This window comes from Lissotriton vulgaris, chromosome 6 (genome assembly GCF_964263255.1).
Source record: "Lissotriton vulgaris chromosome 6, aLisVul1.2, whole genome shotgun sequence".
NCBI lineage: Eukaryota > Metazoa > Chordata > Amphibia > Caudata > Salamandridae > Lissotriton > Lissotriton vulgaris.
The window spans coordinates 162206470-162233194 of NC_141694.1; the positions used below are offsets into that span (position 1 = coordinate 162206470).

The 26725-nt window shown below is 46.1% G+C and overlaps 1 protein-coding gene across 1 annotated transcript in view; it reads left to right on the plus strand.

Annotated features, from left to right (window-relative positions):
- The window catches only part of PKHD1 (PKHD1 ciliary IPT domain containing fibrocystin/polyductin), a 2083594-nt gene that overhangs the window by 1219942 nt on the left and 836927 nt on the right, over positions 1 to 26725 (plus strand). Inside the window, exon 37 of the mRNA XM_086926200.1 lies at positions 20758 to 20970. Within this exon, the coding sequence (XP_086782326.1) occupies positions 20758 to 20970 (213 nt within the window). The remainder of the gene's footprint in view (positions 1 to 20757; positions 20971 to 26725) is intronic.

The window sequence follows — 26725 nt, forward strand, 5'->3', positions numbered from 1 at the left end:
TGTCTGGGCAAGATGCTTTTCTGCAAACTATAGCATCTATGGAAATACAGATCTCACCTAGGTCGAATAGGTCTTGATCTTCCATATGGGTTATTGTGCATGGGAAATCCAGGGGCTGCACCTGGGAATCATCAGTATAGATAGTTTTAAAGTGATTGGACCAGGCAGACAGAGAATGGAACTATTGATGTAGTACTATCCCATTCCCCTTCTCCCCTCCCACTCTGGTGACCAAGGGCCAAAATGTATATGAGTCTTTTTCTTGACAGGCATCTTTAATGTCTTGGCATATTTTTTCATCCCAGTTTCTCTTAGCCCTATTTTGAGTTTGATTATATATTGTCCTCAGCATGCTTACCGAGCCCAGGTCTGTTTGCTTTATGGCCTGGGTCAATTTAATCCTAGCCTGCCTGCAATTCCTGTCAAACCATTTATGTGGGTAATGGAGTTTTCTTTTCAAGTTGCTAAATGAGGCTATAAAGTGCTGCAACATTCACTTGAAAAAGAGTGAGTGGATGCTATTAACCTCATTCCATTCTGCATCCCTGAGTAGGATAGCATCGAACATGGCTAGTTGTAAATCAGTGGATATTTGGGAGAGGTTATCAGTTTGGAGAGTTACACAATGCCTCTTAAGTCGATGCCTATTTTTAGTTAAAGTGACATTGTAAATTAGGCAGTGTGGTCAAGGGTCGCTTGGCCAGTTTTCACGCAGTGAACATAAGTTGAGGGGCACAGTGGGTAGTGGTTGCTCTCCAGTGTCTCCCTGACTTCCATATCCTCAACAGTGTGCCACAATCTGAGGTTGACTAATACATAGTCCATTCGACTGGCACAGTTGTGTCTGTGATATGTGGTAGCCCTGTGCCTATCACCTTTAGATCTACCGCTTATAGCCCTCAGTCCATAACATGAGGGCCTTTAGTTGGAGCACTACCCGGGTTCATTTCTTAATCGGGGCTACATCCAGCTGAGGAATGGCTTACATCTCATCTTCTTCAGCAGCAAAGCTGGAATCATCACTATCCAGGGGCTCGAAAGTAGTATTGAAGTGGCCTGCTACGATTAAATGATGGGTGGGTGGCTTTGTGTCCAGATGGACCTCGAGGGTTTGCAGTATGGGTGACTGCAGCCCTCCCTTGACACTTGCACTTAGATGTTATATATGTCCACTGGAACATTTGAGCTACTTTTCACTCTAGTTCTCAGGATAGCCTGGCTGGCTGTGGGCAAAGAGCTAATACAGCACTTTAGTGAAATCTTCACCCAAATCAGTAGGCTTCCTTATGGCCATCCTATGGGATTAGTAATGGCAGGAACTCAATAACGTAGATAACCTACACTGTAAATTGGCTCCACACACCAGATTTCCTGAAATAGGCAGAGATAAAACTGCTGAGGAGATTGTTCCATTCAGGTAGAAGTAGCTTGGAGCAAAGGCCACCATGTTCCAGGATATTAGCAGTGTCTTTGTCATCATGTCCGAGCAGCACTCTGCTGGGCTTGAACTTAGAGCTCCGGTAAGTGGACCAATAGGAGAATGTGTGGCTGGCACGTGTGTGATCTCGCCAGGATCAAGAGCCACTCTTGGAGAATTTAGTTTGTAAAGAGTGTCCCGAGCAAAGGGAAAAGACTGGCCACTGTTGTCTAGTCTCAGAATGTTGTCAGCTAAGGGCATCTCGGATTGGTGGAAATCTGCCTGAATGTTAATTGGAATGCAATGGAGAAGGAAATGTGGGTCCGGAATCATTTATTGGGTGCCTCCGGTAATCCAGTCAATCTATCTCACCTAAAGCAGAGTCCCCCCGACCCAGCAGAGTGAGGTATCGAGCGATGTTAGGTATGTATGCTAACGCCCATGAGATGGCACTTAAACTAAATGCCTGAACCCACAAGGGGAGCTACTGCGGGCATCAAGTGCCACCAAGTTGTCAACCAAGCACTCATTCACCATTGTAAGTTCTATAAAATCGGTTGTGTGATTAGGCAAGGTGCACCTTTTGGTCTTAACAATATCATCCCTAATAACAAACCTGCACCCCTTACAGACCTTATCCAGTGAATGGCTGTGTTTTTGACTGAGACTTCTCCTTTGCCTCTTATGTGTCGTGTTAGCTTGAGACGTTTCCCATGCAGATCTTGCAGAGTGGCAGGATATTCGTACTGCTGATGCTACTATTGTCTCTCTGTCGAGATTTGGTCTGATACCAGCCACCTGGTGGCCCTGGTTGCTTAGGTCCTAGGATGGAATGTTCGGCGACCCCAAGGATTACTTGCCAGTGGCCTCTTTAAGAATTGGACCAAGGGCTTCCCTGCTTGTTTTTCGATTGATTGTCTGAGATACTCTGACTTGCTCCCTCCTTACCAGTAATCAGTTGTTAAATCATATTTGTTAGAGTCACTATTAGGGACTTAAGGGCATCAACCTCTGACCTCAGCTCCTTGAGTTGCGTTGATATAGCGCCTTATCAGGGAGAGGGGCTACTGTCATGGCTGCAAGCTCTAGCTCCCTGATCTGGGTCGCCAAGGCGGAGGATGTTTCTGGTAGGTTGGCTAGTGAAAGTAACTGATTACTACATGAAATGTTTGGTTCTTGGGTATTGGCTGCTAGTGGCACGCTAGTGACATGCTAGTGCCCAGTGTGATTAAGCTAGCTGGGGATACGGAGTTTGCAATAGGACGGCCCCTGCGAGTTGACTTTCCAGTCACCTGTCTGAAAAATTCTGGGAGGTTTTGACTGGTTAGCTTAGGTTTCCTTGCTGAGGCCCCCTCTTCTTCACTTGGGCTAGTCCCCCGTCATGGACTCTACCTGTCCTGTCAACTAATGAATCTCAGTAAGGGTGCAGTCGTCAGGCATTTTTGGGGTCTTGCAATGATTTGCGCTTCTCAATAATATCCCTGCTGGCTCTAGGTGTGACTCAAGGAAAACACAGACGGACTTGGCAGGAGGTAGAGGAGCAAGTCCCAGGCCTAGTGTTCAAATATGCCGTTGTTATACCAGAGGGGCCAGCCCCAAGGAGGTGGGACTCGATTGAGATCGCTAGGCAATGTTGGGATTAGCCAGTTTGTGCCAAAATTCCAAAGTCAAAAAGAATCACCTCTTTAATATGGGAAGCTCATCTTGGGGTTCAGAAGTGGGGGAAAGGAGCAGTTGTATAGGCCGAACGTGGTACACAATGGCGAGCAAACGATAGTAGATGGAGCATCGTAGTACCTTTGCAGCTAAAGGAGGCTGCCCCACCCCGCCTCATCCTGGCGATGACGAGTGCAAGATGGGCCTGCACATGGCCTGGGCTTCACCTGTGCGCATCCTGTGTGCAACCCGCGCCGTAGTATGAATCAAAGCGCGTTATAGTGCATATGACGACAAAAGCAGGGGTTGCGGTTTCCAGGCCCCTCCTTATTGTAGGGCTAGCTGGGACTTAGAGTCCCTCTCCAGGCAGACCGGTTCCGGTTGCTGCTAGCGTGGCGTTTTCCTGCAATTTCTTTCTGATCAGCGGATCCAAAGACTCAAATTTCGTGCCTGCAACAGAAACAATCTGCTTTGGAAACCATTACAGCATGCAGGGAATTAGTCCGTGCGTCAGGAAAAATATAACTGAAGGAACCTATAAGGGAGAAGCATTCCCTGACTATAGCTCAGGTTTGGTTGGGTGTGGATCAAAGATCCCATCCAAGAGTACAATAAACAAACATTTTACTATGTCGTTCATGGACCCTGAAACAGAGTTTCCAGACCTCCACCACCTGCTTTGAGGTCTACAAAACCTGCCTCGGTGTCCCTGAACGCCACATTAATGCTCTTCGACTGTTATTAGGCCACACTCGGGTTCGCGTTTGTAGAGTTAGGTTTAGGTCCAACATTGATCCAAGAGCCTTTCTAGGGTCTGCAAAACCTCCCCAAAATTCAAAACAATATTAATAATAAAAATAAAATAAATGCTTGAAGTTTCTATGCAGCCACCTGCTGATTGTAGGGCAGTGTGCCTGGACAAAGGCTTCTCCCTGCAGCCAATAGTGCTGCCGCACAGCCTCGGATTGTGCACAGCAAGGGTTGACCATCTAACACGTTATGCACAAGGAGGATGGCTGCCAATGCTGGATGAGGCACAGGGCCTGGCTGGCTAGGTCCTCCAGCCTAGCCCTGCTGGGTATGACTGTTGGCCCAGCACAGCAGGGACTGGCCGCTTGTCCTGCAGTAGATTGGCACAAGGCCTGGCAGAAGACAGTGCAGAGGGGGTAGGGTATACATAGAAGCTGGATGTAGTATAACATCAAATATTCCGTAAATACACTAAAAAAACTGCAGTGAATGAGTGCACTGCATTTGTGTGCAGGTTACTTTTTGCTTGGCTTTATGTGTGCAAATTATCGATTGCGGAGCTAACCACAACTCCCAAAAGTCAGTGTTTTCTGGTTTAAATTCATTTTCATAACTGCTTCTTTAGTGCATAATTCTATCTGCTGCTCCTCTTCTCCTTTCCCTGATCCCGCTGGTCTGTAAGTGCAAAGCTGGTTACATCTAGTGCTATATACAAGCACTATAGAACATAAAAAATGAATATAAAAATAAAAGAATGTGATAATCTTTCTATTGACGATTATTCTAACATAACACAGTCAATTAAATGTAAGATAAGGGACTTTTTACCACAAACTCCTGTTTCCTATGCTGAAACAGTTCTTAAGTAAAATGAAGAAGACAGCCAGGCATATTTCAACGCAATGGTTTTTGGATGTGTTCCGAGCCTAAGAAAAACACTACTAAAATATAACCGTGGATTTGTTTTTCCTGGCCTATTATTTAGTTATACAGTTCCACTTGCTTCCTGTGCTTGTCATATCAGGATGCAGATAAATGCAGTGTATACCTTGGGCCAGATGTATCTCTGTAAAAGCACACAGAATTCTCAAGGCAGAGTCTGTCTAGCCCTGGGGGGGTTCAAACCAGTAGTACATTTATAAGTAATAAGGGACCTCGAGATCTCAAATAGTCTAATTAATTAATTCCAGTCACTTGTTGGGTGACTTGCTGTGGCACATAAGAAGAAGAACTGGCAAAGCAAATATGTTTGCCGTTGGATGCCAGACTTTTGGTAATTCTTATTTTGTTCTCTCGTGATTTCTGAAAAACTTGATTGTTGGGGAAGCTGTTTGGCGCTCACCAATCTTAAAAACACATTGACTGAAGGAAAAATAATTTTTGGGTATCTACAAAGGCAGTGCTTCATTTTACATAAGTAAGTGCTGGTGCCATCGGTGTTCTCCACGAAGGTGTTCAGACAGAGAGATATGGCAGTTTCACAACTTAAACAAGCATTTGCAATGCAATAGGTCTCGCATTAGGAAAGTTTGAGCTATTGATCTTGTAAATGACAATTTTTTTATTTATGTGTTGTTTTTGAAAATAGCTAAATTAATAGCTTTGTCATTTACAATGCTAATAGTTATAACTTTCGCAAATGTGACACCTATAGCATTTGTAATGCAACATGGTTTGTATTTACGTGACTTAGATGTATTGATATTACAAATAACAATGGCTTTTAATTTTTTTTAAATAATTAATACTTAAATAAAAGTGTTTGTAATTTATAATGGCAATAGCTTAAACTTTTGTAAATAACTTTTGTGAAGATTATGTTCTGTGTATTTTATAATGACGAAAATCCAAGAACAGAATTTAAATATTAACATCTTTTTGTGACATTTATAATAAAGCTTGAAACATTGAGAGCACATAATTGAACCAGTGATGCTTTGGTGGTGCTGAGCGATGCTGTGGTTCTGCTGAGTGATGCTGTGGTTGTGCTAAGTGATGCTGTGGTTGCGCTGAGTGATGCTGGGGTTGCGCTGAGTGATGCTGTGGTTGTGTTGAGTGATGCTGTGGTTGCGCTGAGTGGTGCAGTGGTTGCGCTGAGTGGTGCTGTGGTTGCGCTGAGTGATGCTGTGGTGGTGCTGCGTGATAATGTGGTGGTGCTGAGTGATAATGTGGTGGTGCTGAGTGATGCTGTGGTTGCCCTTAGTGGTGCTGTGGTGGTGCCATGGTGGTGCTGAGTGGTGCTGTGGTGGTGCTGAGTGGTGGTGCTGCTGAGTGGTGCTGTGGTGGTGCTGAGTGATGCTGTAGTGGTGCTGAGTGATGCTGTGGTGGTGCTGAGTTATAATGTGGTTGTGCTGAGGGATAATGTGGTGGTGCTGAGTAGTGCTGTGGTGGTGCTGAGTGATGCTGTGGTGCTGCTGAGTGGTGCTGTGGTGGTGCTGTGGTGCTGAGTGATGCTGTAGCGGTGCTGAGTGATGCTGTGGTAGTGCTGAGTGGTGCTGTGGTGGTGCTGAGTGGTGCTGAGTGGTGCTGTGGTGGTGCTGAGTGATACTGTGGTGGTGCTGAGTGGTGCTGTGGTGGTGCTGATTGATGCTGTGGTGGTGCTGTGGTGGTGATGGGTGGTGGTACTGAGTGGTGCTGTGATGGTGCTGAGTGGTGCTGTGGTGATTCTGTGGTGGTGCCGAGTGGCGCTGTGGTGGTGCTGAGTGGTGCTGAGTGATGCTGTGGTGTTGCTGAGTGATAATGTGGTGGTGCTGAGTGGTGCTGTGGTGGTGCAGAGTGATGCTGTGGTGGTGCTGAGTGATAATGTGGTGGTGCTGAGTTGTGCTGTGGTAGTGCTGGGTTGTGGTGTGATAGTGCTGGTTTGTGCTTTGGTGGTGCTAAGTGATGCTGTGGTGGTGCTGAGTGGTGCTGTGGTGGTGCCGAGTGGTGCTGTGGTGGTGCGAGGTGGTGCCGAGTGGTGCTGCTGTGGTGGTGCTGTGGTAGTGCTGTGGTAGTACTGTGGTAGTGCTGAGTGATGCTGAGTGGTGCTGTGGTGGTGCTGAGTGATGCAGTGGTGGTGCTGAGTGATAATGTGGTGGTGCTGAGTGATAATGTGGTGGTGCTGAGTGATAATGTGGTGGTGCTAAGTGGTGCTGTGGTGATGCTGAGTGATGCTGTAGTTGTGCTGAGTGATGCTGTGGTTGTGCTGAGTGATGCTGTGGTTGTGCGGAGTGATGCTGTGGTTTTACTGAGTGATGCTGTGGTTGCGCTGAGTGATGCTGTGGTTACACTGAGTGGTGCTGTGGTGGTGCTGAGTGGGGCTGAGTGGTGCTGTGGTAGTGCTGAGTGGTGCTGTGGTGGTGCTGAGTGGTGCTGTGGTGGTGCTGAGTGATAATGTGGTGGTGCTGAGTGATAATGTGGTGGTGCGGAGTGATAATGTGGTGGTGCTGAGTTGTGCTGTGGTGGTGCTGGGTTGTGCTGTGGTAGTGCTGGGTTGTGATGCTGTGGTGGTGCTGTGGTGGTGCTGAGTGGTGCTGTGGTGGTGCTGAGTGATGCTGTGGTGGTGCTGAGTGATAATGTGGTGGTGCTGAGTGATGCTTTGGTGGTGCTGAGTGATGCTGTGTTGGTGCTGAGTGATAATGTGGTGGTGCTGAGTGATGCTGTGGTGGTGCTGGGTTGTGCTGTGGTAGTGCTGGGTTGTGGTGCTGTGGTGAAGCTGTGGTTGTGCGGAGTGATGCTGTGGTTGTGCTGAGTGATGCTGTGGTTGTTCTGTGTGATGCTGTGGTGATAATGTGCTGACTAAAAAGCAATGATATTTCTCAATAAGCAGGCATGGAGGATACATGGCAAACAGACTCTTGCTGAAGCCCCCCTTGCCTTTCAGACGTATAAACCGGCAGGCAAAAAATATTTTCCCATAGTACAATCTGCATCTATGCATAGAAGTTAGGACTAGAGATATAAAAACAGCAAAAAAAAGTTATGGCATATGAAACTGCGCTCCACAAGGACACTGACTGAGCTAAATAAAGAAATGTGCTCATATCGCTTCACTTGGGCTGTGGTGAAACCTCAGCAGTTGGTACACTGCAGTTGGCATACAGTCTGTGGCAGTCATTTTAGAAATAACAGCCAGGGGCAACTGTTGGAACAATCCGAGTGCAAAAATCTATGCAAGGAGGATGAATAGGCAGATCTGCACCAGGCCCCTGCCCATCACATGTTAGAGGAAATCGTAGTACAGGCATCAAAACAGCTGTAAAAAGTTTACATTGCAAGTCTAATAATATTGTAACAAGCGACCAAACAGGAGGAAACATACACACTAAAGTCACAAATCTATACATAAAATTCCACTCATCACCAAAAACAATTATAGCGCTCATTACCAAAACACACTTTTGAACAAGCTTGAAGGCACAGCAGGAGGAAAAAAGTATTCAAATGGACGCCGATGTCCATAATACATTTATAAGAAACAGAAGAGGTCTTGGTGCACATTGCAGGCCCACCCCTTTCAAATATGGGGTAGTAAACGAAGTTATGTGACGGCTTTGAGGAATGCAAAAGTAATACAAATGTTCTAAGAGACTAGTAGGTAACCCACGCCAAGTTCTGATAGATTACAGCAATTAATCCACCGTTCACAAATATCCCTCACCTCTTTTTTTTTTGACGTAGATAAACTAGAGCTGCTCAAAGTAGCACTACTATAATTAATAAAGGCGACCAGTGTCTACGCTGTTTCCCTATAATAAATCCGATTTAGTTCAGCCCGCATTATTTCATGGCATGTACGTGTGAAAAATCATCGCCAATTGTTCGCTTTCACAGAAGGACTACATGTTCGTACAATGGTGTACCTACACCATCATGTGATAAAACCTCAAAACTACCATGCTGGGTTGGAGCAGTTCGTCTGGCACTAAATCTTTGTTTGCAAAAATAGACATTCATTTTACTTTCCCCGAGCCCTGGCTTACTTAAAATCAATGCAAGTCTACAATTAGAAGAACGAAGGAGCTAAAAAAAACAGCAACACAGAACAGAAACAGAAAGCAGCCGGGGCTGAGTGAGGGGGCGGGGGCTGCCCGCGCATGCGCGCTCCGAGCCCCGGCGCCAAAGCGGAGTGCGGCATCTGAAGTCCCAGGGTCCCAGGAGGGGGCCCGGGTGAAGACCAGCGCTGCGGAGGAGACACGGAACACGCCGAAAAAGCCCGGTGAGTGGGGGGCGGGGGGGGGGAGTGTATGCGCATGTGTCTTCGAGTGTGTCTGTGCGTGTGTCTGTCTGTGTGCGCATGGGTCTGTTTAAGGGGGGGTGCGTGTGTGTATGCAGTGTGTGTCTGTGTATGCGTGTGGCTGTGTATGTGCGCATGCGTGAGTGTGGCTGTGTGAGTGTTTGCGCACGGGAATATGAAGCACGAGAGGGGCACGGCACCGTGCGTGCCCACGAGGTAAAATCTCCGGCAGGTGAAGCGCGTGTCAGTCTACTGTCCACATTCCCCCCAGAGTGATAACATAAGTTGTCGAGACCTAGACAGCAAAAGCTTTGTTTTTGCTTTCGTCTAGGCTCGACCTAAAAACGTAAAACGATCACAAAATGTGCTGCATTAAGTCTCATAATTTGCCTTTTCTTGCCACATAATTTAGTCAACTTGCTTCATACTTTGGCCCTCCCCTGTCGCATATCTCCATTAGCCCTGCCTATAGGACAGCCCTACACTGGAGACCAAGGGATCTGAGCAGGATCAGGAAACACAAGGCAATGCATGTTCTGAACCCCTCACATTCAGCCACTGAACAGCACACCCAGCTAGTTTTACCAAATCTTGGACTTCATTTGGATACAACGATTTGTTCACTTATTAAGTCACAATTAACGTAGTCTCTTTGATACAATGAGTACCTATCAGTTGAAGCTGCTCCTTGTGATTTGTGCCTATCCCCTGGAGCTGAAAGGTTGGAGAGGACTGGGGCCGCAAATTAAACAAAGATCTCCGCGGGAGGAGCTCGGCTCACCGAGCTATCCTAGCGCCTGGAGTACATTCTCGGCTTCACTTGCATCCCTCGGGCTGGCTTACCTTTCTTCTGTCTGATAAACAGCGAAGTGATGGCGGTGTCTCTCATATCGCCTCTGTGCTAACACCGTGCACAGGGCAGACTGCCAGTCAGCAGGTCTCAGCTGGGGCACGCCCCCTTCCTTCGGCGCGCCATGTCAGATGGCACACTTTCGGTCTGAGGCGGCTACTAACTTCCCTAGCCTCTTCCTCTTTAGGTGCAGGGGAGGGGGCAGAAAGGCGCCAGATACCAGTGCATATAAAAAAAAACGCAAGACACGTAGAACATGTCCAAGTTCACACATGTGAACCCCCTGTTGAACTGTTCTCTGGCACAGGGTGTGGTTCCCCAGTCCTGGAAGCAGGCAATGATTATTCCCTTGCTTAAAAAGCCTGGTTTGGATGTGGAGGTGTTGGCGAATTATAGACCTATCTCGCTCCTGCCGGTTTTTGCGAAGGTCATAGAAAAGCATGTGCACAAGGTGCTTGCCGATTACTTGGAGTCCCACGACCTATTGCACCCTACCCAATCGGGTTTCCGCACCAATCTTAGCACCGAAACAGCTCTCCTGGAAGTCTCGGAGGCGATAAAGGAGGTGCTGGATTCGGGTGGTAGAGCGATGCTGGTGATGTTAGATCTGTCGGCGGCCTTTGACACCGTCCCCCATGAGGGTCTTCTCGCAAGACTCTCAGAGATTGGTCTCCGGGGGACGGTGCTCCAGTGGTTTCGTTCCTTCCTGGCAGGTCGTCGACAAACGGTCTGGGCTTCTGCTTGCTCCGCCGAGATGTCGCCATTGGGTGTCGGAGTTCCTCAGGGCTCTGTACTGAGCCCAACTCTATTTAACATCTTCATGACCCCTCTGGCGGCTCTGGCGGAGTCTTTCGGGGCTCAGATCGTTTCCTACGCCGATGAAACCCAGCTCCTCTTCACCTGTGAGAGGGGTGCGGATTTCGATGGAGGTAGGATCCAGGGTTGCCTTGAGGCTGTGTTTCAGTGGTTCCAACATAACAGCCTCAAGTGCAACTCGGATAAATCCGAGGTCCTCTTTTTCGGGTGCAGTTCGGACCCGGACTGGAAAGTGTGGTGGCCTGAGAACATGTTTCCACCAGCAAGTTCGTCCCAGGTGGCAAAAAACCTTAGGATTAAGATCGATAATGGCCTCACACTACGCTCACAGGTAATCGGTCTCACTGGCACCTGCTTTGGCCTGCTCCGGATGCTACGTAAGTTTCTCCCCCTGTTATCGGAGGAACACAGGAAGATCACGGTACAGGCGATCATAGGCTCGAGAATCGACTACTCCAACATCCTTTATCTCGGCCTGCCAGAATACCTGCTCCAACGGTTACAGGTTGTCCAGAATTCGGCAGCACGGGCCATCTTTGGACTATCTCGCCGTGCCAGAGCCTCGGGCCTCCTGGAGGCACTGCACTGGCTTCCTGTCCGGAAGCGGATAATCTTCAAGACTCTTACTCTGGCACACAAAGCCCTGCACGCCTCCGGAGCGAAATACCTCCAGAAAAGGCTGACCTTTTACCATCCGGCAAGGTCGCTTAGGTCAGAATCCTTGTTTCTTGCTTCGGTGCCTCATGTGAAGAAAGCACGTATTGGAGGCCGCTCTTTTAAATTATTGGCGCCCCAGTTGTGGAATAAGTTGCCTGTGACCCTGCGCAGCACTCCAAACCTGTTGGCTTTTAGGAAGGGGCTCAAAACCTGGCTTTTTACCTCTTAGTTTTTTGGTCCTGTCTGGTTTTTCTCTCTGTCTTTTACTTTACTTTCCCTGTTGTGTTATGAGATTAGTGTGCAATTTAAAGCGTCGGGACACTCTTTTGAGTAGCCGTACGCTATATAAAACCCCGGTATAACATAACATAACATAACATAACTTCGACCAGCAGGGCCTTGCATCGAGAAATGGGACAGTGAGGCGCCAGATGTCGGCGGGCAGTCTAGGAGAGGCCACATTCCGAGGAGAAGTGAACGCATTAGTGGACTGGAAGAAAGAGGAAGGCAGAGCGAGCACCTGACAAAACGCCTGAGGCCACGAGACAGGGAGCCTGAACTTACCCACAGGACCCGGGTTAGCGAACACGTCGCCCTATCAGGCTCTACATGGGGTTGAGGGGAGCAGCTAGTTGTCTAGGCTAGCAAAATGTCAATTAGGTGAGGGGCCCGGTTGCTCACCCGTTCATCCAGGGAGCTCGTACTACTTGCGCACATTGCAAATCGGGATGATGGGCGCACCAGCTGTCAGTCAAGTTATGCATCCTGAAAAGGCTAGTGCCGACCCTAAACACCACACAAGGGACGGAGACTGTGGGTCGAGGGCCTGGAGGGAGCCAAACTCCGAGTTGGACACGAGTACTTAGAAAAGCCGGTGCAGAGGAATGATACACAGGCCAGATGGCAGCCAATCCGAATCATTCCGACTAGCTAACCTCACTGGTACCCCTTTCAAGTCCTCGGTTTTTAAGCTGCTGGCTGTTGTGTATACAGATAATCTCGCGTACTTCTAGACAGCAACTATTACTGTGGTCTGGCAAATTTCCAGGGGCTCCAAATGTTGGCAAATACGAAACAAGCAAACTCACCGCCGCAGCCCGGCTTCAACAGGAAGCCAGGCAACCTTTGTTGGGACGGGGGCGGGGCCGGACACGCGACCGGAGCTTCCCAGGAGGCAGGCTGCAGTGGCTGGCGCAAGGCTCCGGTGCAGAGAGAGGAGAGCCCTGCGTGCAGCTGGCGTCCGCCCGGGAAGCCAAGGAGCGGAGTGCCGGTGTCCCTGTGCCCGTTGACGTCGGAGGGAGCAGCCCCGGAGCGGGACCTGACTGGGCACGTTGTCTCCCCGGAAGAGTCCTGCGGAGTAGAAGTCCCGGTGAGTGGGGCTCCGTGCTTGCGTTTCTGGGGACAGGAGGTACTCGGAGCATGTTGCGGGCTGTGGGGGCCATGGTATTTGGAATCCCCAGTGTGGGACTGCAACAATAGTGCCGGCATCTCTCCAGAGCCAGAGGGCTGCGGCGGCGTGTGTAAGTGCGTGTCTGTGTGTGTGCAGGGGGGTGGGGGGCGGCAGCATGTGTATGTGTGCGTGTGTATGTGTGCGCGCGCCTGTGTGTGTGTGTGTGTGTTTGCGTGCATGCAGAGGGGTGGGGGCTGGCTGTGTCTGTGTGTGAGCAGGGGCTGTGAGTTACTCTGCGTAAGCGGGGCTCAGACGCGCGCTCCCGCGGTCAAAACTGAGACTGCAAAAGCGCGCGTCAGAGTCGTGTCTTCATTCCTAAATACGGGTAACAATAGGTCAAAAGCAGACACCTTCAATGCTTACGCATTGGATGTAGGTCTGCTCGACCTAAAAAGGAAGAGTTCTTGCTTCATATACATGGGCATGATGTGGACCTAATAAAACTGATATTTTAAGAAGCCACAATTGAATAAACCAATGATCCCTAAAAAAAAGCTCTTTCTATTTTCGGACAAAGTTTAATTCTACCTTAGAGTAGGGAACATAAAGAAACTCTCCTATAACAGTTCCTTATAGCCAGCAAGAGGATCTGCCACATCGGTTGTGTATAGCCCGCAAGAGGATCAACCACATAGGTCCCGCAGGGAAGAATTTAACTCATGGGATGATAATGAGAACTATAAAAGTATAAATAAAAGAGCTGCCATATTTAACCCCAAAAATTGGGACGAGCGGGGCATATCCACACTGCACCTGATGAAGGCCTAAGCCGAAAACGTGCGTAAATGTTAGAACACAAACTGCCAGTCTCCCCATGCCATTATAAAGATGGATGTTTTTTTAATGCATAAATTTATTGCAGAATGGAAGAACTCATTTGTTTCCATTGTTGAAATTGCAGGAGGGTTGGTCATTTAATTCTGGATTAGACTAACATTATAAAACTGTTCCTTGCTACGATATAAAGAAGGTAGAAATAAGACAACCAAGAAATGTGGATGTGTTTAACAGTTTAGAATGTATGTACACCAAACTATGTGTTTTCAATAATGGAAAATAATTGAAATGATTTTTTTGTAATGTAAAAAATGAATAGATATTTATATTATCAAAATTAAGTAAAAAAATAAAAGAAATATAAAGAATATTGGTGTGTCAAGTGCTCAACATATGTCTTGTTACTTCTAAGACTATCTGTGGTTGATATGCCTGTTTTGTGTTGAATTCAGCTTGCTTAGGTGTTGCTTTTTTCCCTTAATTGTATTTCCTTATATTCAGGGCCCCCCTTTTTCCAAAATAAGTTCTGGGGCTCTTGTCTGGAGCCCACTGCAGCTTCCACCACCCATTGCCCCTACTAGCGCTGCCAATAACAGTACCAACACAACTACTGAAAATCCTACACCTACAAGTATGACATTTTAGACTATTCCAGGCCCCCAAAGCTATAAGAATGGCTCGGGTGGCAGGTATTAGTTATTTGAAAAGTATATTGAATTAAAAAACAACTATTGTTGTGCTGATCTCAAATAAGACAGACACTGCCAGTGTTGACAATAAAGTGGGACTGCAGAGCACCAGAAACTACTGGCTCAAACTAAGCACTGCAAAAAGCACATATTATCAAAGTAATCCCTAGCACTGATGCCACTGAAGGGAACTACTTTGCATGTCATAGGGCCGCATGCCTATGGCTAAAGTGAGCTTACCAATTGCCCCATGATGCATGCTGGAGTGGGGGGAAGAAAAATGTGAGTGGCAAAACAACAGACTAATGGAGGAAGTATGGCTGAAAACCCCTGAAACTGTGTTATACATGTATGTTTAGTAAATTCTAAAGGTATTTTCTTCCAAATAATCTTTAAAAATCTGATTCATCTGGCTTTGACTGCTATCCTCTTGCCTTTGCTAATGCGTTCTTAATGTTTGTGTAAATCTTTAGTACAGATAGATAGAGAGGCTTGAAAGCACACACCAATAGAGAGACTTGCAAACACAGACACATGCAGAGGCTTGCAATGACAGACAAATATGTAGTATAGGACATTGGGTTAGTAGTTGTGCAAGATATGAGGCCTGCACAAACAACCGTCCACACCTTTCCCTTACTTGGAAGCAAACACCCTATTGTAGCAATTGACCCTCTCAGGGTAACAAAGCAGAACCATCAACGGTCTGCTTAGGAAGATAGTGTGGGCCAGTAAGCACCATTCACCGTCAATCAATAATAACACTCAATAAATTGTTGTGCAGTCAGTGTTTGTTCTTTAGAAAAAGGAAAAATGCACTTATTACTCACACACACTACTAAATACTATGCATTAATTTACAACTATATACATAAGACAAATCAAAAATGTCTTGTATTATTTTATGAAATAAAATTTGACCTCAAAGGGCCATGACCACAATATCACAATGCCCCTCATCCTATACAAGACAACACAATACATCCCAATATTGTGAGGTGTCACTGTAGATAGAACAGGCTATTGACTTTATCAAGGGTTCACCATATTACACATTTTAAAACACTATCATTGTGTGTTTAAATGCAATATTCAATAATAACCATGTGTGCAAGCAATTATTGATGCCCAAAAATACCATCCTTGACCAGTAATCACTGTCAACATTATTATATTATTTAAGCATTTGAATAGGAACATAAAGTGTCTGTGTGCTTTTTCTATATTTTCAGGCCACATGAAATGCAATTATAAAAGCAACCCCTAGAGAGCACTACTGTTAAGCCACACAAAACACAGCCATAGCACAAACAACTAGAAGGTGCACTCCCAGCTGTAGAGCAACATCTCCAGCCTTGGGATTGCTGAATCATCAATGTGAAAGGGGGGTCATACTTTTTTCTGATCCAAGAATCTGAGGGTCCGTTTTTAATTTCTAAGCAGGCGGTTGCTGCACCTCCTGCAGCTCCCCACAATATCGTTGGTGGCACCCCTGCCCTCCTGAGGCCTCCACAAGGTGAGAAAACACTTTTTTGGCAGTCCTGCAGGACATTATGGGGAACTCCCTCTGGAGTGGTGAATATTTAATGAGTGAATGCTGCACTGAGAGCCACTTTTTGTTATCTTGGTGCATGGCCTCATGCCTTTTGTTCTTTTGTTAGGGGGTTCGGAGGTGCTCGGTCCCACCCGGACACCCATTGTCTTAAGTTCTTGATGCTGCATGGGGAGCTCAGTCTGGCGTAGTTTGCCGAGCAACCGGTACTGTCCTTGCCGGCGCAGGAGCTGGCAGTTTTCTTCTCCCTGTTCTCTCCATGTGTGCAGGGTGCTGCATGTGTGGTCCCTACCCTTCTCCCCTGAGACACAGGGAGCAGGGACAAGGCCACCACAATGGGGGGGAGGGGGGTGCATGAAAGCACTCCTTCTCCTTTCAGGCTCGAGGTCTCAGGGCACCAGAATTGCTTTTTGGCCCTCATACCATAATATATGGGGCGACATTACGCCCCAAAACCAGTGGCACAACTTGATTTGAAAATATACAACGTTTGAAGTTTGTTCATTATTTACCAAATACTCAATGCTTTGTTCATCTTTGTATGTTTAACCATCTTCAATCCGCACGTAGGGAATATTGCAATTTTCCAAGTTTCATGTGTTCCTGATGTGACCACCCAGACCTCTATCAAAAACACGACCAACGCATAATGCGTCCAAGGCGTATTCTTTATTCAAACCCAATGCATTTTGGACTGCGTGAGTCCTTCCTCAGGGGTAACTACAAGTGAAATATTGCACCATTACTGCTTGCTTATACCTATACAATAATGCATATTGATTATTTGGAAAACAGTTTAAGAAAACAACATGATATTGGTTCTGTTTTCTTTGCCATGCAAATCAATAAGTTTGTCATCCTCCAAAATATCAAACAAAACCCAATTCCATCCCCCTATTGCCTCATGAAACTTTGTGAATGCCTTACTTCTCACCCACGGTCAACCTGCTCTCTTTTAAACTCACTGTGCCCAAAAGTTCCTCCAAACCTCGTATCCCCTTTCTATCCACATTCATCCTGCACACATTACACTGCCTTCATCATTTCTAACTTACCCGGTACATATTGATCACAACAAACACGCCCCCACCTCTCGCACATTGCCAGTCAAAGTCCTGTTGTTTACCCTCCCACAAAACTCACATGTAATGAATGCGACTCTCAATCTATTATGCCCTTTGAATAACCCCATGTTCTTACCACCCCATTTATTGTTTCATTCCACGCTTTTATCCATTCACAATTCCAACAATCACCACATTATCTCGGCAACCAAACATACCTGCCAGGACGATTCAACAGCTCCGTGCTTTCATCTCGTTAAAAAGAGAGTGTTACCTCCCCCATCACACCATCACATCAGGAACACATGAAACTTGGAAAATTGCATGATTCCCCACATTTGGATTGAAGATGGTTAAACATACAAACATGAACAAAGCATTGAGTATTTGGTAAATAATGGACAAACTTCAAAGGTTGTATATTTTCAAATCAAGCTGTGCCACTGGTTTTGGGGCGTAATGTCGCCCCAAATATTATGGTTCATCACTTGTGTGCCACCAGGGCAAGGCACTATACAGTGAGCACACACTCTTTGATGATCTGAGGACAAAAATGGACGAAGATGGAAGAGAATGGCGTGCATCCCAGCATCTTTTTAAACATTTTGACCCTCATAGCCATATCCAAGCTGCATAAGCCCTCAAGGAAATGGGGGTCCTCAGAGGTAGTTATAGATAAGGGGAGCGGGCTCCATGAATGCCCCTCCCTGGGGAACATAAACAAATTATTCTTCGCCAATCCCAAGCCCTGGCCCTCCCCAGGGTTAATTGAAGGATGGTGCAGCAAAGACCCAAACACACCATGTCTTGAAAAGGGTCAAAGGTCACCAATCATAAAAATGCCAAAACTCGGGCCGATTTGAACAACCTGGAGCTAATTTTACTCCTGGTGGTGAGCTCTGGCCACCAGGAACAGAGTTAGCAGACCTTCTCACCCCTAATGTGCTGTAGTTTGCAGGCCGCTGTACACAGTATCTCCCTGCACCAGCCTCCATCCTAGTCTTTGTCTCTTGGTGCAGAAGTCCAGATCGTTCCCCCAACTAGTCCTCAGACCAATACGAGATCCAGCCTCACTGGCCCTTGGAGAAACCTAATGGTCTTGGAGTCAACTAGGGCAGAGTCATTGGTCCTTTTGAGCATCAAGGGGTTTCTCCTTGCAATTGTCCATGGCTGTCACAGTCCCAGGGTCCAGCAGTGAAAACCACTAACAGCCTTGTCTCTCCCTTATGCAAGAGTTTTTAAAAGGGGGCGAAAGGTCCTAGAACCCAGGCACCCTTGGCCAATCCTAGGGTACCACAACACCTCTCAACCCCTGTCCCACCCCTCCTGCACATCATGCTAGAACAGTTCAAGATAGCATCAACCAGAAGTCACTGATCACATCTTCTCTTGGGGCTCAGCTCCACCCCTTGCTGACATCACTGTTAGGCCTTTCCTGCCAAAACTGCAAAGAGGACCCCTCACCTGTGTTGGCTCCAGTTTTCTGGGCTTCCACCTGTGTTCAGTGGGCCTGGGCTGGTACAGTGTAACAGGTAATTATTAGATGCAGATTTCCATCTCCACCCTTTCCTCCCCAGAAGCACTATTAATAATTCCTTTTTTGTGAGGCGGCCTTTGTTCCCTCTGCTGAGGAGAAATGTAATTAAGGTGGCCCAACAAGATGACTAAAGGCCTGGGGCTCTGATCCTGAGTTAAGCCAGAGAAATATGACAATTCTTGATGACCTATAAGACGTACATGTATGGTCTTAGGACCTGCGAATATGAACTCTGTGCATCTTTTCCACCCCACTGGACTTTGTAGGCCTACGAAAAGCAACACTGCACTTTAAGGCAGACTTCCCCCTATCTATATAATAAAATGTTGCTGGAGACAAAAGAGTAGCTTTACCTATAAGAGACCCATAATATTATAAGGCCTTTCCCAGGTCAATACCTAACACTGCAGAGTTTTCTCTGTGCCAGGCTACCTATGTGCAGTACCGTGCTGCACAGATTAGTAGTCTTACAGTGCAGCTCGCACACGTGTGCATACATGTGTTCATGTGTAACCAGGCATATGCCTCTTACCTTAGATGTGTCACAACAACCTTATCTTAAAAGGTGGATCCTGGCGGTAAACATGCACAGTCCACTAGCTGTGTGATTACCGTGGGTGAGACGCATTTTGTGAGATTCACCCACAGTAAAAAGCCCAAAACCAGGTGATTCAAAAAGAAGGACATGTGGGCGTATGAAATGGGCGGAACCAATTTTGCAACATGTAGGAAACAGATAGATTTGCAAAGATAAGTATATGAAGTTGCAAAGATATAGATTGGGATGCTAATATTCACATAGATAAGATTGCTATGCTAGATAAAGATTGGTAGGGTTGTTAACATAGCAATACATAGGGTTGCTAAGCTAGCTAGATAGAGAGATAGATACGTAGACAGATATACATACATTCAGCACCTGGATAGCTCTTACCCCCCCCCCCCCCCCCGAGCCGTGCTTTACAAATGCTGATTGATTGATTGATAGATTTATCAATAGTGTTGCAAAGATAGAAAGACAGACAGGTAGATAGATGGATAGATAGATAGACAGACAGACAGACAGACAGACAGACAGACAGACAGACAGACAGACAGACGTTAAATTGGAACCAAATGGTCTGACTGTTAGGAAATCTTCAAACATGTATTTTGATTATAAATGTTTCTAGTGGCAGAACAATCTTCTGAGTAACAGTAACACTCCACAAATGAACAACAAATAAAAAATACAAAAGCCCACAAGTAGCAAAACACAAAAGACCACCTCATTCCCCTATGCAAGTTCTGCTGTGGAACACCCCACAGTGAAGCTGTTTTGGGGCACATGTGCAACCAATTGCTTTTTCTCTGTTCTGCACACCCAGACTGAAGATGCTTAGCCACTAATATGTGCAATAGAGTACACATCGCCATAGCTCTGGTAAAGTAGATGGGGGCACCAGATAAATAAGGGCCGGTTAATTGTAAATTATTAGTAGGAGTCAAACAATATGCAACCGCTTCCATGAACCTCCAACGCCAAATACTGCACTCGAACTACCACAATGTTCCACATTCTTTGCATTTTTACTAATAGGGAGTTGGACATTTCATGGCCGAAAAGCATGTAAAAGTATGTAAAAGACAACTTCTGTAGCTTTACTTCTAGTACTCATAAATGTTTTCATGATGTGCTCCATTATGAATATTCTTAGTACCTTAGTGTGAAATGAAAAGTGGTACTGTAAGAGTTGAAGCGTCACAGTTCTCAGTGTATCTAGGATCCTCGGTATCTGAGGATTTTTTTTCAGTTGTGCTTCCAGCACCAGGACCAAGCTGACTTTGACCCTCTTGTATTTGAATCTGGCCTGAATCATCAGGTTTGCCATCCTGCATCTGCAGTTATGGTCCAGGATGTACGGCAGGAATAGATCCAATAAGAACGCTTTAATGTAAGATGCAAGTTTGGGACCTCCTCTAAAATTTGTAAAGGATCCATCATATGTCTTCCCTTTTTAGAAAATTCATGCAAGTTCTTTAAATGGGGCCAGTGTTATCAACAATCCCCCAAAAATATTTTATTGAAAAGCGTAGGTCTGTTATCGCTATTGTGAATCTTGCACGAAGAGGAGGCGCGCAAAGCTCCAATCACATCTTTGTGCATACATCTGTTATTCTGCTCCAGATGGCTCAGACAGTCAATTGGATTTCATTTGAAAAAAATATGCTTTAAATATTAGTTTACTTTAGCATAATAAATGACTTGCTTTTACTTTATGTAAACCCAGACATGTAACATATTATAAATATTATGATTACCTGAAATTGATCTTTGTCTTTTACAGGTGGTAAGCTATTGTTTCTTGGGCCGGGGCCGGTTTCACTGCATGCCCATTATATTCTGGTAACAGACGGAGGGGAGCTCAGGGTTGGCTCCCATGATGAACCCTTCCATGGTAAAGCACACATTCATCTCTATGGCAGTGGACATTCCAGGGCATTCTTTCCTTATGGAGTCAAATTTTTAGCGGTGAGAAATGCTACACTCTCCATACACGGTAGGTCCATTATTTATATATTTTTCAATTAAATAGTTGTTCTTGAACAAACTATGTATGGATAAGTATACGAAATGAGTGCTGCATGGTAAAAATTCAAAACGTCTAGTAAACCATATTTATATTTAACAAATTGATCCCATCATGCACAGCATTAGATCTTTTTGAATAACCATTAAAATTTTACATAAGCAGATGACATCCAAGCAGCTAATTAGCTGGCTATGCTACTTCAAGTAAATATCAGATAACCAGCACCAGTTTCTCCAGCTTATATCTTATTTTTTCATCCATGACATCCAACATGAAATTATAAATTGATTCAGGCGCATTTGTGATACATAAACAATTTACTGAGCCCTAGTTCTTTTCCCAAGTCCCTGCTTTAGTTTTACTTCTGTTTGATTCACCACCTGTTGAAAGATCATATGTCTCTTTCATATATTCAGAAAAGATTCAACATTTTTACGTTAACATTTTTTGAGATGTCTATTATGCACTTTTCGGACAGTTATCTTCTAGTCACATTTCTTTGTTACCTTTTAATATTAGTCTAATATTTGTGAAAGAAAATCTGTGGATCAAAACCCTATTCATAAAACTTTAGTGATTCAAAGCCACCAAATGCAAAGGATCTGCCTTAAAACAATTTCCTTTTCGATTTATTTTTTTATACGTATATAATGTACTATACTCTTATATTAGGAGATATGTAATTTAATAGTGTTTTCTGCGTATTTTATAACATAACTACATCTAAAGCCACACCCAGAGGTCAGTATATCAATGTGAAGTCATGTAAACATTCGGTTGTATGTTGGAACCACGCAAGTCATTACAACGCATGACTTTACAGTGCAGTCTTTACAACAACGCATCTTTACCATTGCATTGCTGTACCACGCAAGTCTTTACAATGAACAACGACTTGCCTTAGGCAAAAGCGTTGGACTTTGGAGAGATATAAATTACTATTCCATCTCCAGTCTGCGCCACAGTAGGGAAAGATTTGGACTATGAAGTCCAACGCCACTTTGCTGAAGGCAAGTCGTTGTAAAGACTTGTCTGGTAAAGGAATGTAGTGGTAAAGACATGTTGTTGTAAATACTGCATTATAAAGCAATGCGTGGTACCGACGATATTTTAAATGCTATTTTCGAAACATTTTACATAGTATGTCTCGATTCAGCCATTCTGTGAACAGCCCTGAGAATGTTTAGCTCTTAGGCTTGCCACTATACCCACATGCCTTATACATAGTACATAGCATTTACTATTTCATATAGATTACACATTGATTCCACCAATTATTCAAATTACGTAGTTCTTCATCGCGCCAATGTTTGCTTTTTACAATGGCAATAGAGAATATCCCAGCATTTGAAAGATTATAATTTTCCTTGAGCCAAACATATTTATTGAAGCTTTAAGAGTAATTTCCATTTTGTACATCCCACTAAGCCCTTGAGTACTTGCACCCCAAAAACTACCTAGCTTCATGCATTCGACATACCTATGCAAACTATCTGCTTCCTTTAACCCCTTGGCTGCGGGGTAATTCCCCCGCTATGCTGGGGGGCGGGGGGTGCGCACATCGCCGCAGTGCTCATGACGAGCTCGGCTCGTCATGCAGCACGGTGGCGCTGTGCTCATGATGAGCTGAGCTCATCGTGACCGCGTCCATTTCTTTAGAACGCTCAGCACAGCAGGGGAATTATCCCCTCGTGTGAGCGCCGGACGGGTCAAGACGAGCTCAGCTCGTCATGAGCACAGCGCAACCATGGCTCATGATGAGCTTTGCTCGTCATGAGCATGGGAGGGATTAAACAACATGTAGGATAACTACAGTTAATTCTACCCCTTTGTTTACCTAATCTAGTGGCTTTATAATATAGCTTATTAATTGTGTAAAAATGTTGTAGTTGTGAATTAGCTGCTATAAAGAGCCATAATGAATACTTTAAAAAAGTATATCACCAGATATTTTAATAGTTGGTTTGTTTGGCCATCGAATAGCCATATGTTCAATGATATTAGACACTGGCTCGTGAAATAAAGTATATAACGTTTTGATGCTGACACAAGTTGGCACATCCTATTCATGTTTAAGCCATCATTATGTAGCTTATTTAGAAATTCACATATCTGCAAATATTTGAAAATCACAATGCTGGAGTCAGCCAGCCTTTCGCCATGGAAAGGCTGGCTTTGGTGGGCCTGTTACAGGCCCCCTCTGTGGTGGGGGGCCAGTTGTGCTCTGGGGGTGCACTGGGGGGATATATTTCTTTGCAAAAGGTGGCAAGCACCTAGCGGTGTCTGCCACATTGTGAGGGAAATGCACAACCTGGCCATTTAACATTGCAGCAGGTGCTGCAGCCAGCAGCACCCGCCGCAATGTTAAATGGCCAGATGCAACCGCAGCGGTCGCATCATAATTTGCGATGCAGGACTGCTGCATTACAGGTGGGTGGTCCTGATCCCGCTACTATGGCGGGCGGATTCAAGTCCGCCCGCCATCATAATCGGCCCCTAAGGGCCTGATTCCGATCCGGTTAGGAAATCTTCCCCGATCGAATCGGTTTGGAAAATGGTTTCTGAATCACTCGGATTGGGAAAGTCCGACCGACCGAGTGCGATGCATCTGGATGCTTCCAGAGACGATATTGTTGGACTCCCATTGACTTCAATTGGAGCCTCTGCTCCATAACCGCATCATAATCGGACCCTCGGTCTGGATCCGATGTGGAAGGAGCAAATGCTGGTAGAAGGCCTTCATAACCACATAACCGGGCCCTAGATGGGAATACTTTCCTAAATGCATCTGAATCAGCCCCAAATTGTAGAATATGCAACAAATAGCACCTTGCATATCAAATTAAAAAACTAATAGCACTGGCATCCGTCCAAACTATTGCCGTAGCCAAATGCTACAATTTATTAATTGAAAGTGCCTACTACCAACAAAATAAGCAAAAACATATGGGCTCATTATGATGGTGGAAGGACCATCACCGCCGATCCTTCCGACATCATAAAATGTTCTAACAAATTAGACATCATACAGAAAATTGCCATTACCAAATTAGGATGGCAGTGGGAATCCCAATGTTACCGCGGCGGATGGAAAGTCCTTCCGCAATGGTTCCGCAAGGCTGTCCTTTTCCGCCCACCTTGCGCAACCTGGAACCAGGGCAACATTATGGCAGTGCCGTGCAGGCACTGCCGTTAGGATTGCGGTATCCCTTTCCGCCTGTCTTTTTGTGGTGGAATACAGTTGGACACTAGCTTTGGGGGCCCGTTGCAGGCCCCCCTCTGTGTGTGTGTGGGGTTGTACTGGGGTACCCATGGTAACCCCCAGCAGTTCCATGCACCAAGTGGCAGGCACCGTGTGGTGCCTTCCACGTGGTGCAGGGAAATGCTGTGCATGCTCTTTTGACATTGCAAATGTTAAAGGGCCAGGTTGCGCCCGCCCGTATGGTTACAAATAGATGGCATACAAAGTGCACACACCCCAGATACATTTCTTCCCCCCTTTGATAGAGACACCTGAGTCCAGTTTGGTTTCCGCAGTGTTTATATTTTTATTAAAATTACAGTTCAAGACCAATTACTCCATTGGTCTCCATTTCTTTATTGCAAACTTTTAAACTTGTTTATCAACATCACAGTTGTTCAAATATTAATATTCACACGTATGGACATATTCATTCTATTTATAGCCCGTTCTCCAACGGGGCATTGCTTGACCTTCGGGCTGTGCCAGCAGGCCACAACCAAGTTAGCCTGCTCTCCTTAATGTAACCGCCCTCCGGTTAACAGAGCCGCAGGTAAATAAACTGCCACCACTTGTGTCACCCAACGGCTTCCAGGGTAGAGCTAGAGAATCCAGGGCCACCAGCAGGTCAGCCCCAAATCTCCCGCCAGCCCGGAGCCCATGATGATATTTAAGACCCGTTCTGGGGTAAAAAATGGCACTGACCAAAGGAGTCCCTGTGATAGCTCTTACCCAGGACCCCGCAACCGCACCTAAAGAAGCCCTACTTCAGGGATGGGTGGGTGGGCAACTTCTTTCTGCGACGTCCGACTCCTGGGAGGTCAAGTGGACAAAAGAGGGCATCCTCACGTGAGGCGCAGGCTTTTAAGCTTCGCGCTCCAGACTACTTCCAGTCCCATCTACCCTATTGGTGACGCATTTCCTGTTTTACCCTTCGCTTGTCCCTTCCGGGTCGTGCAACCCGGAAGGGCTTTTCCTTACCTCGTGGCCCTTTGGCTGCCGCTAACGGCGTCACGTCCCTTAAGTGGGGGTGGCGCCTTGCATAGATGGCATACAAAGTGCACACACCCCAGATACATTTCTTCCCCCCTTTGATAGAGACACCTGAGTCCAGTTTGGTTTCCGCAGTGTTTATATTTTTTATTAAAATTACAGTTCAAGACCAATTGCTCCATTGGTCTCCATTTCTTTATTGTAAACTTTTAAACTTGTTTATCAACATCACAGTTGTTCAAATATTAATATTCACACGTATGTACATATTCATTCTATTTACAGCCCGTTCTCCAACGGGGCATTGCTTGACCTTCGGGCTGTGCCAGCAGGCCACAACCAAGTTAGCCTGCTCTCCTTAATGTAACCGCCCTCCGGTTAACAGAGCCGCAGGTAAATAAACTGCCACCACTTGTGTCACCCAACGGCTTCCAGGATAGAGCTAGAGAATCCTGGGCCACCAGCAGGTCAACCCCAAATCTCCCGCCAGCCCGGAGCCCATGATGATATTTAAGACCCGTTCTGGGGTAAAAAATGGCACTGACCAGAGGAGCCCCAGTGATAGCTCTTGCCCAGGACCCCGCCACAGGACGAGGCCTCCCCCCCTGCGCTCAAGAGCTTCCGAAATGGCCCTTAACACTGTTTGTATGAAAAGTTCATTGCCTGCCTCTGAGAGGTGCACTCCATCCCTAGCATAACGTTCAGACCTGGAGGTTTGTATTAGTTTATGTCTGATCGTACCAATGCTCGATTTCTGAAGTATTTCTGCCACTGACTGGTTCAACCTTTTCACTGATTTATTCACAGCCTTCGGGGGCGCGCCCCGTGCCCATACCTGCCTCGGAATGACTTCGGAGCATAGCAAAATGACATTCGGTAACATATTCTTGATAGCTGCCAGTGCAGTGAACAATGATTCCTTTACACCCCTTCTTCCCGCCGGGATCATGTCATTGCCGCCGCAATGCAACACCAGTACATCTGGGGTAGGCATGCCTCTGTCCATGGCTGCCCGCAAGTCACCGGGGGCGTCGGCTAAATGTTGCCCCCCTACCCCCACCCAATGGTGGTCCAACCCTTGGGCCTCCAGCGACTTTCTCTCCAGCAAACTGGGGAAGGCCAACCCCGCCCTGTGAATGAAGGAATGGCCGCACCAACATATTTGGGGTCTTTAGGGTGTGGTACCTAGAGCAAAGATTTGAAATGAAACAACGGTCAGTCCTAACTATGTACAATAAGGGGGGGGCGCGCTCCTACACTCAAACTAGTTGCGGACGAACGTAACGCTCATAACATGCTGACTTCCAGCGCCCTAGTCTCCTAATAGTTTCCTCGGGGAGCCCCAGACCTGCCGCTGTAGTAGCCGCCCCAATACGGAATGAGTGAGATGTAAAACAAGTAGAGTCTACGCCTAGTCTAGTCAGCGCCATCTTTACTACCCTCGTGAACTGAAATCTAGTGAGAGGGGAGCCGTCCTTATGCAACAAG